This window comes from Lipotes vexillifer, unplaced genomic scaffold (assembly GCF_000442215.2).
Source record: "Lipotes vexillifer unplaced genomic scaffold, Lipotes_vexillifer_v1.1 scaffold690, whole genome shotgun sequence".
Classification (NCBI taxonomy): domain Eukaryota; kingdom Metazoa; phylum Chordata; class Mammalia; order Artiodactyla; family Lipotidae; genus Lipotes; species Lipotes vexillifer.
Genome location: NW_006798376.1, coordinates 2,418,381 through 2,437,470, shown reverse-complemented (window position 1 = coordinate 2,437,470; position 19,090 = coordinate 2,418,381). Strand labels below are relative to the sequence as shown.

General features: G+C 36.9%; 1 protein-coding gene across 3 annotated transcripts in view; it reads right to left on the bottom strand.

Annotated features, from left to right (window-relative positions):
* The window catches only part of A1CF (APOBEC1 complementation factor), a 52,650-nt gene that overhangs the window by 25,561 nt on the left and 7,999 nt on the right, over window positions 1-19,090 (bottom strand). For 2 of the 3 annotated variants that reach the window (XM_007470291.1, XM_007470292.1), the window contains exons 2-4: window positions 9,252-9,386; window positions 7,318-7,448; window positions 2,223-2,461 (exon numbers count right to left, since the gene is read on the bottom strand). In XM_007470291.1, coding sequence (XP_007470353.1) covers window positions 2,223-2,461; window positions 7,318-7,448; window positions 9,252-9,386 — 505 coding nt within the window. Of the gene's footprint in view, window positions 1-2,222; window positions 2,462-7,317; window positions 7,449-9,251; window positions 9,387-15,197; window positions 15,206-15,871; window positions 15,954-19,090 lie in introns of those variants that run through there. The other variant, XM_007470293.1, reaches the window with a different exon arrangement.

The following is a 19,090-nucleotide window of genomic DNA, read 5'->3' as shown; positions in this document are numbered from 1 at the left end:
AAGCATAACACAGTACTTGAGAATTCTTGCCGCCTAGCTGCTCAGCCTTGCCCGACCTAGTCAGTTCAACTCAGGTAAAGAGAAGCTCTTTCTGTGGGTCAATGTGCTGTTTTCTTTGAAGAAGGGAAGCTGACGGGAAGTTTTAATTCCCTAGGAACACTGATTGTGTGCCTGCTGAAAACTCTTTCTCCCATTTTGGACCCTCTTTCACTGCCATCCTCCCCCATCCCCCAAATGATTGTACATATCTGTTTTTACAGGTAATGAAGGAGGAGATTGATTAATGGGGGATGGAATAGTGGAAGCTGGTTTCTCAGTGAAGTGGTGGCTAAGCTGGGACTTTGAATGCCATGAGTCAGTAGAGACGGAGGGGCAGGTCATTCTAGGAGGGGATACAGCCTTCGAAATAAAGGATACAAAAAACGAGCATGGTGTTGTCTAGGACGCTGAGTTTGTCCTGATAGAAGGGAGGGTGTTTATTGTGAAAAAGAAGGTCCAAATTATGTTCGATAAGAACTGGGGCCCTGAGTGAAAGGCCTTGAATGACGGGCTCAGAGGTTTATGCTTTATCTCATATGCAGCAACAAGCTGGAGAATATTTTTGAACTAATGAGTGAGTGACATCATTCACCCTCTTAACAAGGAGAGATTGAATTCCTACTATTTGGAAGAACTTGTAGAAAGGATGATGTTATTTTAGGAACACAACTCTGGTGGTAATGTTTAGGATGGAGTAGGTGGGGGAGGTGGGGGGCTGGGGGCATCAAAGAGAAAGAGCTGGGAGAATACTGAGGAGACCTTGAAAAAAAATAATCCAAGGTTGGGAATATATGTGTTTAGCCTACAGTGATGGCCTGAGAACAAGATGGATACGAGGCACTTTTCGAAAGCAGAATTGTTGATGTTGAAGAGGACAGCAAAATATTAAGTTCAGGTCACTGAGAGGCTAGGTAAGCAGCGTGGGGAGTTTTAGTGATTCTGTGCACCTGTGAGTCAGACGATTTGACCACTGGGTAGTTAAGAAGTAGTGAATGGAAGCTTCCCCATTAAAAATATCCACCTCAGATCAAAACATTTTTACTGTCAAAATTTTAAATATTGATTTCATCTTCCCTAGTCTTTGCAAAATTTCTCTTTCCTATGTTTTATAACAATACTATTACACATGTATAAAATATATTAATAATATGATATTGAATATAAAAAATGTCCACCTCTCAATAGATTCAGCCATTTTGGGGGATATCATATTTTTTCACTTTAAGCTGCCTTCATGAAAATATTACTAAAACATATTCCCCAAGCTCAGAAGCCATCTTTCAATTTTGAAAATTTCTGGAGGGCTAATCCTATTGGTTTTATTTTAAAGAATAAAAATAAATGTAGGTGTTTTTGTTGCTGTTTTGCTTTGTTTTAGATTCTGGTGACTTCCACAGTGCTTAAGAGAATCCTTGATTCCAATGTGTTCAATATGCTATTCTTGACATACTTATCATTTTAATATTCATTTTAATACCTTTGTGTAAGTTTGGCAAATATTTTATAACAAGCACAGGACTTTCAACAATTTTTCCTAAGTTGATCTTAGTGGGGCAGTGTCTTGGCGGAGTCTTCTAAACCCAGGAATTTATGGCTGTTGACCAAATAGGACCTACCTTGTGGCTGTAGCATCTAACTAAGGTGTCTTTCTATGGAAAGCTATTATTTATATTACCTAAAATTAGACAAATTATTAGACACTAGGGAGTCATAATAAAAGTACGTCATTTTAATTGTCATTGGGATAATGTATCACTTGCATATTTATTATTTCTACATTATAATGGATAACATATACCCTGTTTCTAATAAGCCTGATAACAAAAACTATATACAAAGATAACTGTTGACTGATAAATTTACTTTTAAGGAGATTCTTCAGTTTAAAGATTCAGTATAGGGTTGCTATAACTTCAAGTTCTGGATTTCTCCTGTGCAATGTCCATTGGATTTAATGCACGAAGTGAATAGTTTTCAGAACCCAATCTGTGAAAACTTCAGGGAACTGAATCAACTGTGAGATAAATAAGAAAGACCAAAAGTTTAAAAAATGTAACATAACCAGAGATAAAGAGCAAAAAAAAACCAAACAACAGGCTTCTGTTTCCTTTGCTAAGGAGCACAGCAGCCTGAGGCAGGCAGGACGGAGTGGAGAAGTCTCCTCTTTGAGGAGGGGTCCTAACCTGGCAGAAGCTTCCTCCGGGCCATGGCAGCTGCCCGATGATTCTCGTACTCCACGAAAGCAAAGCCCCGGTTTTTGGTTTTATCTGCAGCACTTGGGTAGACAATGACATCCACAACTCCTTCGGTGACCTTTTTCATCTCTGATAAGATTTCTTCTCTCTTTTTGGTTTTTGGGATTCCCCCAACAAATAGTCGACAGTTGTCCACGCTGGCACAAACCCCTAACAGACGCCCATTTCTGCGAAAACAGCAGGCATTTTGATTGGTGAGAGTCCTTGCTTGATGAAGGTTTAAGACGGAAAATGAAAATATATATTGAATTGAAATTGAAAATATCAGGCCGGGACCTGATATGGCCTGTGGATATGGAACGTTTGGTCATCTTAGTGTTTAAACTGGTTTTGGAAAGTTGTAGCTGCTTTTGAGAAACTTGAAGTTCTGTCAACCTTGGTTCTGCATTTTTAAAGAAAAAAATCATTTGAAACTGAGTTGCGTCTGCTGTCTTTAGAATATATGTAGATTCACTAGTTATTGTGAATCCTCGACACTCCCTAATACATCATCAATCCTGAGGTCTTTACACCTGGCTCAATGTACTGTTGTATCCTGCCCTGGAGTTATCTGAGGTTGCAACCCCTGGTGCTCCCTTTTTTTCCAACCAAATAGAGAAGCTATTCTGACATGATCACTATTAAAGATAGTCCCTTATACAGAACAGAGTTTCACATATTATTTGGCTGACACAAGGAGCCCATGAGATGGGCAGAATAGGTATTGTTTCCATTTTACGGTTGAAGAGCTTGAGACTCCAAGATATTAAGTGACTTGCTTGAGATTTTGTAGATTTTGAGAGTTAAAATTGGCCTCTGGATTCAGTTTAATCCCTGTTTCTTCCACTGTGCAGTGTTGCTTATCAGCCAGTTGGTGGATACCTTCATTGGCAAGGTGTAGGTTGGTTCAACTTTTCTGGGGGACATGTGGGAAAATGTATCAAAAGTCTTAAGTGTGCGTAACCTTTGGCCAAATAATGCCCCTCTAGGGGAGTGTCCTTAGAAATAAAGATGAGCATCAGCATTTTTGTGTAAGGTTATTCACTGCTACTATTTAAAATAGCTCCCAAATTGGAAATGAGCAAAATAGTCCATAGTGCAGGACTGGTTTAATGTATCTCAGCTGAGGTGACTGACTCTGGGGCTGGACATTTCCTCATTGTATACCGTGGTATGTTTGTCATCCCTGGTTCTTGACCACTAAATGCCAAAAGCCACCTGTTAGGTCATCCAAGAATGCCTCTTCATCTTTCTCCATGTCCCTTAGGGGGACAGTATTGCTCCTGGCTGGGATGCACTGGTGTATAAAAGATGAGCGTTCATAACATAGAATGCTCTGTGGTCAATAAACATAGTAACATAGGAGAATAAATATAGTAACGTAGGAGAGTATTTGATGGTTGAAAATACCAGTTCACACTATGCTGCTGGGTTAAAAAAAAAATGTAAAATGAGTATATGAGAAAGCCATTTTGATTAAAACTATAGAAAATCTAGAAAGACTAAAAATTCAACATAGTGATTCTCTTTAGGCAATAGGGTAATGAAGGAACGGTTTGAACTTTTATTACTGTTTTTTGGCTGTTTTTGTGTGTTGTGTATTAGGCCATGTGACTTTTGTAATAACTCAAAGTTATTAAAAATGGGTAAAGTTTGCTTAACGGAAACCACTCATTCTTCCTGAATAAAAAGTGCTCAGCCAGGTGAGTGGGAGATTGCTCTGATTTCTCGGAGCTAGTGGCTGTTGTTGAAGAACCAAGGACCACATATCAGATATGTAACAAGTCCATTTCCGTTTGTTGAACATTGTCCTAACAATGTGTTTTTTCTGGGGGGAGGGAAGGGTCGATAAAGTGATCTTTCAGGGTTTTTTTTTCTTTTTTAACTTAAACCTTTTGTTCCAAGATACTATTTATTTAGAAATTTATATTTTTGATCATTCAGGGGCTGGTCAGTTAGCAGTAGGAGGAGCCTGGAGCCTCCATATCCTGTTTTTAAATCTGTGTGATTTGTCAGCAAGTCCCAGAATTGCTTGGAGACGAAAATCTCTCTCTCAAAAGCTGAGCACACGACTTTAACGTCGCCAGAAGCCAGGCATTTAGACGATGCTCAGTGGATATTTGATGACGAGGAGGATATGACACCTGTGGGTCTTTTCCGGCTAAGAACCTTATCTATCCCCTCAGAGACAGTGGCTAAAAACAAACCAAAGGTTTGTAACAAGAAGAGGTAACAAACCTCTTCTCTACAAGAAAGGTTCTCTCTCTGACAACATCCAAGGCAGAGTGGAAGTAGGTGAGGTTGGCCCTGGGGTGTCTATTCTATTTCACATTCCATTTATCCTACTCATTAAAATCCAAAGTCACTCTGTGCCTTCACCTTGCTGCTGGCAGCCAACCTGAACTTTAACTGGAATTTTGGCCACCAACTTTCTCTTTCCAAATCCTTTGTCATATTTTTCCTCTTCCTTTTCTGCACCCTCCTGCCATCATCATAACCATCAGCAAAGGTTTATAGAGCATCTGATATGTGTCAGGCACTGAGCTTTACATGCATTATCTCCTTTATTTTTCCTAATCCACTCCATGAGGTAGGTATATTTTTGTCTCTATTTTATAGATGAAGACATTGAAATTCACAGAGAGGATACTGTTACTTTTTAATGGATTGTGTTCATTGTTCATACCCCATCTATTTTCAGAAAGTCTTGACAGGCTCCAGTGTGTAACAATGTATTAAGTAGATTCAGCAAACTTTGTTGATTCCCTACAGAAACAATTCTACATCCATCTCCACTTAAAAGCTATTTTGAGAATAACCTTTGCTATTAAGATGTTTAGTTTCTATGAAAGACCAAGGAATGGAGAATCTTCTAATTCCTGAAAATATCACTAATATATCTTAATATAGCTTTTTATAGCCCTTTCTAAAATAACAGTATATATTATTTCATATGATGGATGCTTGGAATAACTGTGTGATCAGGTGATAATATAAAACGGATGCTGAAAGAGGTCAAAGGATTTGTCCAAAGGAACCTGGGCTAGACCTCTGGTCTCCTGATTCTCATACCAAAAAATTTTCCATATATCAGAGCTCTTTTGGATCCATGGTGGCATGTGTGGAAGGAGAGCCTCCTTTATGTTTTTTCCAAGAATCTGTTCCAGAATCTAATCCTGGTACTGAATGACTAGGCTACTAGCAGTTGCCAAGTCCAATCAATCTTTTCATGGCTAAGGGTTTTAAGAAAAATGATCCAGTAGTTGACTGACTACAGAATTACAAGGATAATGCAGGACTTATTTTGAACCTATAGGAAGTGAGAGAAAACTAATGACAGGAAATCTACTCTCTCTGTATTCATTAAATTTAAGATTCCCTCAGTTTTAAAGTGCATCTTTGTTACAGGAAGAAAATATAGGTGAAAGACTGCATCTCAGAATTAATGAATGTGCTAATATGTAAGAGTTCTATCACTTATTGACCTATTACTATGTTCCAAACACTAAGCTAGACATATTGAAATCTTGATAACATCCCCATAATAAACCTATGAAATAAATATTATTATTCCCACTTTATAGATGAGGAAATTGAGGCTCAGAGAGGTCAAGTCACTTTTCGACACTCAGCTGAGGCCCATCTGACCCCAAGCTATTGCTTTTTCATCTAACACACTAATCTTTCTTCCCTGTGGCCCTGGGCTTCCTTAAGAAAGGATTTATGGCAGTTCCCTCTGGTTTAGATTTTAGAACGTAGATAATTTCATGTATTGTCAATTTATAAAAACCAGTTATTGATTGTATAGGGTCAGTTATGTCCTGGAACCCTCTGCTAATCCCATGGTTTCAAATATTGCCTATATTTGGCTGACTGCCAAATTTACGTTCTAATCGTGACCATTCTCCTGACTCTAATATCATACAATCACCGCCTCAGCAACTCCCCTGGATCATCTAATGTGCATCTCAAATGTAAATTGTCCCAAACAGAGCTCTTCATGCTTTCCTGTTATTCTCCCAGCCTTTTCCATCTCTATGACACTATCACATCCACACATACTTGGACAAAAATCCTAATTTTCCTCCCTGAATTATAAATCCACTCACACTCTAAATCCAATATTTAGCCAGTCTTGTCTATTCAACCTCCAAAATATATCACACATCTGACTTTTTACCACCTTTACCACTAACCCCTTATGCAAGCACCACCGTCTCCCGTCTAGTTCTAGACACAGCAGCGGCCTTTGAACTGCCTTCCCTCTTTCAGTCCTTACCCTGCTACAGTCCATTCTTCACTTAGTAGTCAGAGGAATGGAATGTTGTAAAAAAGCATGAATCTAATTAAAACCTCCTGTAATTTCCCCCCCTTTTTTAGAATAAAATCCAAATTCTTAATGATGAAATATAAGACTCTCCAACTGTATTGCCTTCAACCCTCCTCTCTTTACTCTGTTCCGAATGTTGGCTTTCTCTCTGTTCCTTTAACACATCATGCTTATTCTCATTTTGAGACCTTTGCACCTGCTGTTCGTTCTTTCTCTGAAAGGATTTTCCTCCAGGTCTGACTGTCATGGCAGATTCTTTTCATTCAAGTCTCAGATCAAATTTTACTTTCCGGAAGAGTATTTTCTTAAATACGTCAAGTTAGAGTAGCAACCTCCTCATACAACTTTACCCCATTTCCTGGTTTTTATTTTTTCAAACTCTTTTAAATAATCTTATACATCCGATTGCTCACTATGAGTGTAGGAAAGTGTACCTTGATACTTCTAATATTTTCAACAGTGTCCAGCACATATTTATGAAACAGATAAATGAATGAATTTTGCTTCTTTGAACATTCACAGAAGTTAGTCTGGCACCTTACATAGTGATGGTTAAATAAACATTTCATTAAATTGATTTCCAAGAAAAAGAACTAACGTTTTATTTCTGATTTTGGCTATATTTTGCATATACTATATTAGATAAACTTGATGGAAGAACAGATAAAGGTACATTGTCTGATTCACTTTTAATCTAGAAGAGATGGGTCTTACCTAATTTCATAATTATTAAGTTGCTTGATTGCATTCTTGGCTTCTTGTTTATTTGAGAATGTTACAAATGCATATCCTCTATTGTTGCCATTAAAATCCATCATCATTCTCATTTCATAAATTTTACCAATCTACAAGTAATAAGAGAGAATTCATATTTATACATTTGTACTTACAAATGAAAACACACACACACGCATACACAATGTTTTCTGAAGTCTCTGCTGTGTTTGGCATTTGTATCCCATGTGTAATAGTTTGCATGTTTTCATGCTGGGTTCAGATCTGTTATCTGACTCATGGGCAAAGTCAGGTTAAATAAAGAAAACATGTACAAGTGGCATTTCAGCCGGAGTTGCCAGAATGTATATTTTTGGCAGAGCCAGTGACCTTTCATCACACAATTATCTGGGGATTTATACGACATCTTAGGGACCAGAAAACACATTTATCATCAGAAGTACAATTTCTTGATAGATTTGTCCTTGCCCTTTACATTGGCCTCTGCGGCCTCCATAGTTTTTATCTTTACTTGGTCATACTCACCAGTGATGTTTAAAACCAAAACCAAGAACACTCATTTGGAGCCTTGTGAAACTGACTTCTTAGCTATCTTTTCCACCTACCATGATATAAAGGTGAACACAGAAGGTGTGTTTCAGAGGATGGTCCTGGGAGCCCTGTTTTCTCCATCTGTAGGCTGAAGGTAAATGCTAGTCTTAACACAACTGATCCAGGGCCAGCACCTCCATGGTAGCAGTGTACTCACTCTATCCCTCTCACTGTAACTCCTCTGCTTTGCTTATATACTATTCCCTCCTGCTACCCCAACTGTTCTCTATAATCCAGACACAGTAATTCATTATTGCCGGCTGCTGTAAGACGGGTGGCCCACACAGATGTGAGGGACACGTGTGGGAAGAAGAGGCATCATTAAGCTCTTTCTATTATGTCAGTGGTATCTGACCCACAGGTCAGCCCCACACCACCCCACGGTACTCAGTGATGGACACCTATTTTTTTCTGGGCTCATTAGGAAAGAGTTCAAGCATGTTTCATCTCTGCATTTCAAGTGTTTCTTGGTGCTCATTTTCATGTTCAGTATATAAGATTCTTATAGGATTAAGTCCTTCTAATTTATGCACGTGCCAAGTGACGTTGTTTGTATAAAATTAAGAGTAGTTCTGAAACTGAGCTGAACTACACACACACACACACACACACACACACACACACACACAGCTGATTTTGGCATTTAGGAAAAGAAATAGCTAAACTCTCATTAAATTTTCTAGGAATTTTAAACACCACTTGGTAAATTATCGAAAATGTTATTTTTGTATTTTTGCTTTAACTTTGGGTTTAGTACCAAAACATCATTTGGAATTCAAACTGAGGAAATTTATTCCTTAATTATATAGTGACTTTGAAAAACCATGTTATTAATCTTGTTGATTGCATTCAAATTTCTAGAAGGAAATTTCATTCTGGATCAATATGTATGGGGACACGGTTGAGCCATGACATACATATTTTTTAATGTGAAAATCTTACACTTTATAAAACCATATTAACATTTCAAAGTTGAAGCAATATCTTATTTTAGACAGGTTGTTGTAGTGTTATTCTAGATTGATAGACCTGTTGAGTTTGCAGTAAGATGGCTATGCTAGTGGAGATGGGGGATTGAAATATAGATTAAAAAGTCATCAGCAATGGTAGTTTCAGCTGTCAGTAACAGGACAGCTGAGTCAAGGCAGTGATAATTAGGGGCCAGTCACTAACAGCTGGGAAGGTTTTAACTTTGTCCATGATTGAGGAATGGTAGTTGGAAAAGAAACCATCACTGACCAAGAAGAATGAGAGTGAAAGCAAGGTGAAGAGAGTAGTATTTTTTCCTTGAAAGATTAAAAAAAAAACATCTTTAGACTCACTTTTTCACATAATGGTATAAGTTCATCTTCAAAAAGGTCTCGGGGAAGTTTTCCAATAAAGATTTCACAGCCCCTTTCTGGGGGTGCAGCATCCCAACCAGGTGGGGGACCACCATATTTTCTCTGTCCATTTTCCTGCAAATCCCATGTGGATTGTAGGAGGGAGAGAAGAAAACAATAGAATCTTTAGTTTGAGTTCCTCAACTATTTTCAAAATCATTTCTCAATAAGGAAGATACTTATTGACAAGTAATAGCAGTGGACTGGTCAGAGGATAAAAATGGACGTCTCTTTTGTATGAATTTTTTAAAAAAATATTTATTTGACTGCGCCGGGGCTTAGTTGTGGCACGTGGCATCTTTAGTTGCAGTATGTGAACTCTTAGTTGTGGCATGCATGTGAGGTCTAGTTCCCTGACCCGCGATTGAACTCAGGCCCCCTGCATTGGGAGTGCAGAGGCAGCCTTATCCCCTGGACCATCAGGGAAGTCCCTCTTTTGTGTGAATTTCAACACCATGCTCTTGCTTCAGCGACTTGCTCCAAATAAGCACTGTGAAAACTTATAAAGTGCTGGACAAATATAAAGGGTTATTTTTTTGGTTATTATTTTGCCATTCAAACTCACCAATGCCTGATCCTCAAAGGATATGATTATAATTTGAATCTGGGGTTCTGATTTAATATGGAAGTCTATGAGGTTCTGGACCTGAACTACTTGGCTCCATGACCCACTAGCTGTGGGGCGTTGGGCAAATTGCTTTACTTCCCCAAACCTCAGTGTTTCTCATATATTAAGTGGAGATACTATCAGCTTTTGATTAAAGGAGATAATGTATCAAATATGCATGGCACAGGTCTCGGCATGTGATATATATTCAATAGTTATTACTTCTCTTCTTGCCTCCCTGGATTGAGGCTGTTTCATGCACTGAGCATGGCAATGTGGGCCCCTAAATAGAAACATCTTGAAGGTTAACATTTGAAAGAGTGGACTGGCTAATTTGGGGGGTAACCAGTCAGGGACTTGTCTTCAAAGCTGACAAGATGGTGAAAGGTGTTTACTAATGTTGCATCTCTTTGTGGAGAACAATGCTGTTCTCAGTCCAAATACTGTAGCATTAGCTTCTATATATATATATTTTTTTCCTTTGTTCTAAAAAATCCTTGGTAAATTCAATGTCCTTTTGGGGGAGGAGTAGCACTGATGCTTGTCTGCCCTGCTGTCTGTATTTTTCTGAAGGTTAATGACCTAAAAATAACTTCAGGGGCCCCAAAGTGAAGGATAGGCCTAATCCACCACTATTGAGCTGAAATAATTCATTTGCTGGAGAAGAATAAATTTACTTTCCACTTAGGTATAGCCAAAGCTCTTTTTTATATTTTAAGTGATTTTTGGAGAAAGGAAAACATAAAAGACCAAATATCAGTATTCATCGCTAACTTCTACAATTACTACTTTAAAAAACTTTTATACCGTAAAATGCTACATGATGTTGGATAAAACCTAGTAATGTATAAAGTAAAAAGAAAAATTCCCCAATGCATCACCCTACCCATCTGTAGAAATAGGGTAGATAGTTAAGTTTATCTGGCTTTCCAAATATTTTTCTATGTATATTTTCAAAAGACATGTTAGTTATTTAAAGACATTGTTTTTCACGATAGTTTGTCAAAAAAAATAAAAGTAAAGCAGCTTCTAGTGTCACTGTTAAATCTTTATATATACTAACTTGAGACTTTCTCAATGATTTTATAAGTGGTAGTACAAAGGCTTTTTGGATCACAGTATTTAAGTATTTAAATGATGTCTGTGATTGCAATCATTTAAAAAATTCCTACTAATTTAATCATGTTGCCTTAAATTAAAAAGATGTCATATGGGTGTTCTACATTGCCTTGATTACTTTTTGCTTCAAGCAAGTAGGTGCTTTTCATTTTATTAAACATTGAAATATTTGCCTCAAGAGTTCTTGTATTTTTTTCTTCCCCTATATTCTTGCAGGATTATCCAGTAGAAAAACTGTCACTGAAAAATCTGAGAAATAAAATGTTTTATACTTACAGGAAAAAAAAAAACCAAAATGTAAGAATTCAATGGGCATATCTCAACCAAGAATTTTCTAAAAAAATGAATTTGATATTTTCAGAGACATATTTAAAGTTTTCTTACTTAACAAATACCTATATAACACAGTATATGACAGCACTGTTCTAATTCTCAATATCATGGGTTAAGGGCTATTACTATCCGGACCTCACAGAAGACAGTTAAGCCCACAGAGATTAAATAATTTGCCAAGATCATGTGGTTGGGGAGTGGAAAAGTCAGGATTTGAAGCCAGGCAGTCTCGTTTCAAAGGCCATCAACTTAATCCCTACTACATTTTGCTTTGTTATGTGGTAGCCTAATCACTTATAACAGATTCACACATTTAAGTACTTATGAAAAAATTATCATGCCCCTGAATTGAAAACTCTGCTGCATTTAAAATCCTTTCCAATTTCCAATCGTTTTACTACACAAATTTTGGGGAAGAACATATCTCATACCTGTTGCTTACAGAGAGGTGTATTTCTATTGCCATACTACAATCTACTTCCTTGGGTCGACTGTCACCATTTGGTTTACGCTGTTCCCTCTGAGGCCATTTCTGTATTTCTTAAATGTCTGGAGATATACTATTCAATGGATTATTGGAATAAATTTAGTATAAACTTGGCAGTATTTTTACTATTCATGCTGAGGAAACCAGACTTTCATCGCATCATAGTGAAATGGTTATTCCAGAATTTCTCATTTGACAAGCTTTGTCTGATAGCTTGAAAATAAATAGGCAATCAGCAGATTGACCTTTAGAATTTTCCCCTCAACTTTCTTGCTATAATTGTTAAAAAATGTCACAAACTGTTTTGTGCATGTCACGTATATAGGAGAATTCATCTGCTTATAAGCCAAAATGATTGGGTAGGAGAGATGATTAATTCTGTTGTTTCTGTAAACAATTGAAATGAATTCAAGAGTATTTTGGGGGATCACCAAGAGTCTGACTGGTGAAGTTCAAGCACTGGGGGAGATTTGCCCTATGAGCCACCCACTGGGCTGGGAATGCACCAGTGGTGGAAGTCCAGGCCACTTTAAGACAGGCGCTGGGCATTAGTCATGGGGTTGAAATAGCTGTCCGTTACTCGGAAAGGACAGTTGGGAGCTGGATTGCTGGTATTTTAGGCAGTATTTTTATAGTTGAGGAGTTTAAAATAGGTAAAGCCTAGTTATAGTTGCTCTTTCCTCTCCTGACTGATGTCCTTCTTGTGAGATGAATTCCTCCAGCAGCACAAATGTATTAGTCATTCAGAGAGAGAAAATATAGGTTTTTGTTTTCCATGAATGTTTGTTCATTGAACTCTGGGATCTTTTATTTTTCCAATCAAAGACTTGGAAACCATTTATTCTCTCAAATCACACAGAAATAGGTGAAGACCTTCAACTTTGTAAATTTAAAAATTAAAGACCTCATTCTAACTATAAATCCAGTGGCTTTAATTTAAATACTGGATACTGAGCCTACCCAGTAAGTATTTGGAAGTCCCTTCTGTTGCAGATATTTTAAGCCTTTCATGAAGGAACCATAGAGTCTTTAAGAAATTTTATATACCATTTTCTTGACCTTGGATAAAACCACCCAACCTTTAGTAAATGATTCTAAGCAATAAATCTTAGGGTGAAGGACAAGTGGACGGAGTTAATTTGGGCCACCTGGCATCTGATCTTTTAATACATCTGGGAAATCTGGGCAAAACTGCCTTTTTCCTATAGGAGCTAAAAATAGCAGATACTTGCTTTTCTAGTGTCCCTTGCAACTAGGACAGTAATGGTTATAATAAAGTTAAATTGAGTTCTGGTGCAGAAATTTTGAACGTGCTAACGTTAGTGTTGAATCCTCCTTGGATACATTTTCTTATCATTCCAGGTTTGTGGTGTGGTTTTGGGTTTCATTCCTAAAAGCTTACTCTTTAAAAAATTTTAAAATTTTAATTTATTATTAAAGTATAGTTGATTTACAATGTTGCGTTAGTTTCAGGCTACAGCAAAGTGATTCAGTTACACATATACATATCTATTTTTTTCCCTAAAAGCTTACTCTTGAATCTAGTTCTCTAAATTCAAAATTTCTATAAACCAGCATCCTTTTAATAAACTCCTTTTCTGCTTAATCAGCCAGAATTTACCTCTAATACTTGCACATGATAGTAACAGCAGCAAAAATCAACAGCTAAAACAGCACTAACTCTGAGTCAAGCAGTGTGCCAAGTGCTTCCCAGGTATTAATTCATTTAATCTTCTCAACAAACCTATGAGGCTGATACTACTATTACTTTCATTTTGTAGGTGAGAAATCCAAAGACATAAAAGCAGTAAGTGGCAAAGACAAAATCTGAATCCTGAGTCCATGCTTGTAGTTATAACATTTTTCTCTGTTTTTTTTTATATTAACCCAATATGCTCATTTTACAGATGAGGAAACTGAGTCCAGAGATGTTATGTGACTTCCTTAAAGTTACACTGGTTAAATTTATTGCAGAAAACACTAGACTAAATGTCCTCTGATTCTCAATCTGGTGAACTTGGCAAATATACTGTTCAAAAGTCGTGATGACTTTTCTTCTCAGGCTTACCAGCCTCACAATTTTGTATGTTGTGTGTCACACCTACTTTCTTGTTCAACTTCATCAAACATGGACACCAGATGGTTGGTTGTCTCACATAAATGAACTGATTCATAAACTAGAAGAATATTAATTAATGGACCCTCATTCAGTATATTTTTCTGAGTAGTAATTTCATTTCCTTTAATGGTTCTTTGGAAATTTTATATTCCAAATCTGTAATCATCTTTGTGGTTCCCTTTGGTCCTTTGTTTTTTCTTGCCAAGAGGGAAGAAATTGTGTATGTTTCCTTACTAAACTGCTTTCAGCTGTTCTCCTACCCATTTTCCAATTGACTATGTTTGTATCTATTTCTGCTCCTGATCGCTCAGGTGCTGGACAATCTCCCCATGCTTGGTGACATTTCTAACGTTCACAAGCATGCCAGTCATCACCGCCATACCAAGAATAATGGTTCCATGGCTAAACTCCTGTGGTCTCTTCTCACAGTTGATGCCAATGCATTGAGAACAGCTCTCTGGACTGTGTCTGTTGCGGTTCATAAATTAATACCATATTTTCCTGGTTGTTGATTTGAAAGATTGAATAAAGGTCTCTACAAGGCATTATTTCTATTACCTTTCACCTGTGTACCAACTATATATCTCAATATGTGATAGGGTTCAAGGCAAATCTAAGGGGCCTTAAATAAGATGTACCAAAAGAATCCTCTTAGATGTGATTTTAACTTTGGTCTGCTAATGCTATTATTGTTGTTGAGGACAACAGACGGTGCTATAGGGAATGTTTATTTTGTTAATTCTGTATGAAAGATAATGATCTGTTTTGTGTATTGTTTGTTTACCTGCACATCTTAAGACCAGTGACTTCATATTGGTAAAATCTATTTTAGGCTAAGAATTTTTCGAAGGCAGAATTTATTTAACTTATATACTGTGGAAGTTGGCATTACCATTATTAGCTATTTTTTACAATCTCTGCATTCATACACAATATGAATGCCAGATATTTTCTTTAAAATAGAAAGAGCAATAATAATTGTGTAAAGACTGAATAAATGGGTTGTTGGAATTTGTAGAAATGTGGTACTATAGTTATTAACAAAGAGGCAAAGTTAGGGCAGGAACATAACACATGAATATAAATTTAACTTTATCATACAGCCCAGAGTTTCTCAAAATATTTGAGGTAATATTAGGTGGTTTATAGACCAATGCTTTATTTTAATAGTTATGCATTTATTTTATTGTACATCAGGAAAATATATTTATCACATAAAACCTTTTCCACTTACATAAAAGTCTACTTTTAACACTAAACTCAGTATTTCTATTCAAGTTATTTAATGAATTCTAAATAAATATTATTTTTGGCTGTATGTGTTTACGGCAAAAATCACAAAGATGCAAATAGATTTTGGCTTTTGAAAATTTATCTTTGTTTCAGTCTTCAAAAAGCTCCCACATTTGATTTTTTAAAAATATATGGGATGGTTTGTTCATAAAAACAACTATCAGCAAATTATGAATCATGTTCCTGTATCACTTTGGAAGACTGACTGTTGAAAGCCTATTGCCTAGGAAAATAGTCCTAATTTCATTTCAAGTTGCTAGTTGTCTTATGGAGGCAGAACTAACTTGTTATCAGATGATGCCTTTAATAATATCATCTTCTAATATTTTCCCTTTATGGATTATGTGTGACAACCACCCTTGAGGAATTCAGTATCTCAGTTGTTGAAGTATTTAAGAGCAAACAGGCTTTTAAAAATAACTTGCATTTTGTAAAGCTTATTATATGTTTTTGGCCAATTCATGGGTATGTTAAATTCAAGAATATCCTTACACAAAATTAGAAATCAGAAAATTTATTTTTTTGGAGTGTGTATGTGTGTTTCTACATAAGAGAATAAGTAAAATGCCGATTAACTTCTAAGACCCTCTGTTCACATTTGCCATGCGTTTCACTAATGATGGACTGCACAGCATATATTATCTTGAGACCAGGATTTGCTATGTTCATGCTCACTTCTGGCTCTGGGCAGTTGCCTTGTCTTACTACTGCAATCTCCAGGAACATATAAATTCCATCTATAAAATAACTAGGTGAAATCTTTGGTGATTCCTTTATCCATTTTGGGCTTTTATCTTTTTGCAATGTGTAATTCAATAGGCCCATGCAACTTTTTATTATAGATACAATTTGCCTTTCTGAATTGACTAATAGTAGTCAGAGATCTGATTAAATGACATAAAGATATCCCCATGCAAATAAGGACATTTGGCCATATGCAGATAATGAACATTTGGTTTGGGTTAATTGATCTTCTATCCTTTCCTAGTTCAACATATGCCAAGGAGAATTCCATCAAATGCCCTTGTCTTTTAGCATGTGAGAAATTTTATACAGTAATTATTCTCCTTATCACACCCCCATGAATTTTTACAAGCTGAGGGTCCCGGCAAGACACTAAATTTCTCCTGACTTGAAATTTTTCATTTAAAAGGGAATAGGGTTAACTAGGTGATTGCAGAGGTCTTGGGAGGGTATTAGGATGGTTGTGAAAGGGAGGCTGACTTTCACCATATTAAAATGTGGAAAAATGTTCATAGGATGTTTTCTGAGTTAGTCAATAGGACCCTTAAAGGAAATGTAGGGATTTTTAAAACCAATGTGTCTCCATTGCCTATCCCCTTGACACCTGGTCCATTAATTACTTAATGACTTTCTTTGCATTGATTCACTTTCTTAAACTTACACAAAAAAGAAAATATCGTTCTCATAAGTGGAGTATCATTTCCCACAAATGGAAGGTCATTATAAAAGAAACTGCAAAAGAAGGAAACCATGATCAAGTTCTAGCCGGACATCGTTGTCTACTAAAAGTTCTGAGCCCTAGTTCTGCTGTTTAAAAAGATTAGCAGAGAGAGGGGATATGGGGATGTATGTATACATATAACTGATTCACTTTGTTATACAGCAGAAACTAACACAACATTGTAAAGCAATTATACTCCAATAAAGATGTTACAAAATAACAACAACAACAAAAAGGATTAGCAGAGGCTGAAGAGGTGTTTAAGACAGTACTTTCAATGACTTCCCTCATCAGAAAGCTTAAACTAAAATTGAAAGTGGAATCATTCTCTCATGATGAAATTCAAGGTTATTGAATCCTCTGTCACGGTACGGTTTAACATCATTTCGGCTCTCTACCCTGCATCTCTGAAACAATGTTAAAAAAAGGATCACAGCTACTGAAGTCCTACCCAAATTCATGATTGTATGTTTCTGTGATCTCATTTTTTTCTCCTTAGCCTATGTTAGAGAGTTCTCTTTGCATGTCATAATAACATTTTAGTTTCTGAAGATGAAGAGCCACTTATTTTTGATTGCTGATTGGTATTAACAGGTAACAATTTAAAAATTCCTGAAGTTGTCTGCAAACAAAGTCTAAAGTTCAAAACAGCCATCGATGCTTCTGTGTATTTGAGTCATGAAATTTACACCAGTTTTTTAAGCTGATAAAATGGAAACCCTTATGTGCTTCTAGTTTAAGGGAAAACACTATAATCCATATTTTGCAAAGATTTTGAACCTTATATTGAAGACCTCATATATAACCAACTTTCTAGTAGGCTACTGGAGGAGAAATTCATTGCTGTTTGAAAATAGCTCCTGGAATGCCTTTCTATTTCGTGGGATGCTGAAGTTCCCATCGCATGTCAGGTACACACACTCTCCACAAAAGGATTCGCAGAGCTGCTTTTTCATTTGGAGTCTTCCACACCAGCCTATGGCACTGCTGGCTAGTAGAAGCAAGGCTTCTAAGGAGCTTGATAATTAAGTTAGCCTGTGGGTGGCTGGAGTGATAAACTTAGGGAAACACGTGCCTGTGATGATCTACTGGTCCCACCCTGTTCTCATGCTTAGTGCCATCTGTTTAAGGAATTAGGTCATTCACTAAGTGCATGAACGATATAGTCCTTGGATAGTGGGGACAGGAGCAGTTGGTGAGAACAGGCAATAGAAGACAAAGTAGGACCCAGGAACTATATTTTACCATGAAGTCAAATTCCTTTTTCTGTCGCTAGGATTTTTGTGTGGTGGTTGGAAAAGAATGTCAATGCCACAGTGTTCCTCCATCTGCTTCTCACTGAGCTAGTCTAGTCGAAGCCATTTGTAAACTCTGGGATCCTAAGTTACTTTTTTTTTTTTTTTTTTTTTGGTCTTTCTCAGAAGTAATTCATCAATAAGACCCATTTATATGTACAATGGGATTATGGTGTTTGGTAAAGAAATAAACAGAGAATAAAACCTTGCCCTAAGCCCTGAAAATGCAACACATCTCCTTTTCACTCCTTCTGTCATTATTTAGCATTGGTTGATTGACTGACTGATTGATTAAGAGGCATCAATCATCATCAGAGGCAAGGAATCTAGTCTCTCAGGCCAGTAAGTAGTCATTGTATAAGTAAGTAGTGATCCCTGGAGATTTTATAAAAGCAGATTTTTTTCCCGTGTCCCCTGCATCGGCAGGCGGACTCTCAACCACTGCGCCACCAGGGATTTTATTGCATTATTTGTAGGAAAAATTGTAATTTGAAAAATACCCAAGGAAATTTACTAAAGTACATTATACCAAACCAGAGAGATAGGGGAGTTAACTTAGTTTGAGGCACACTTAGCAGAGGGATGGTCTCCTAGTCAGATCTAGTGCCATCCTTTGTACCTCATGGCTGATACATATCTATTGAGGAACTGAATAAATTAGAATTAAAATATGCAGTTGCAGTGAAACTCCAAATAAAAGAACACACCTAGAAAGCAAAGTTTGAGAAATGGGAATTAAAGTCTGTATTTTATTCTAGTTTGAGGAAATTGTTCCCAGGAACAGATTGATGACTGATTAAAAAAAAGGAAGAGAAGGATGAAGCCCACAGATTTCTCATTTATCTGCTGTAATCTTACTGGATCTTTGAAATTAAGACACACTGATGTCTTCACCGCTGAAAAGTGTTGTGCATTTTACAAATATTTTGGTGAATCAGTATCACCCAAGGGGTCCCGTCTGCCAAGGATGCTGTTCTGTCCTTGGCTCCTTGCAATGTTTGTTTGCTCTCATCCTCTAAGTCTCAGCTTCAATGTCATCTTGTCTGAAGAAGGCCTCCTGC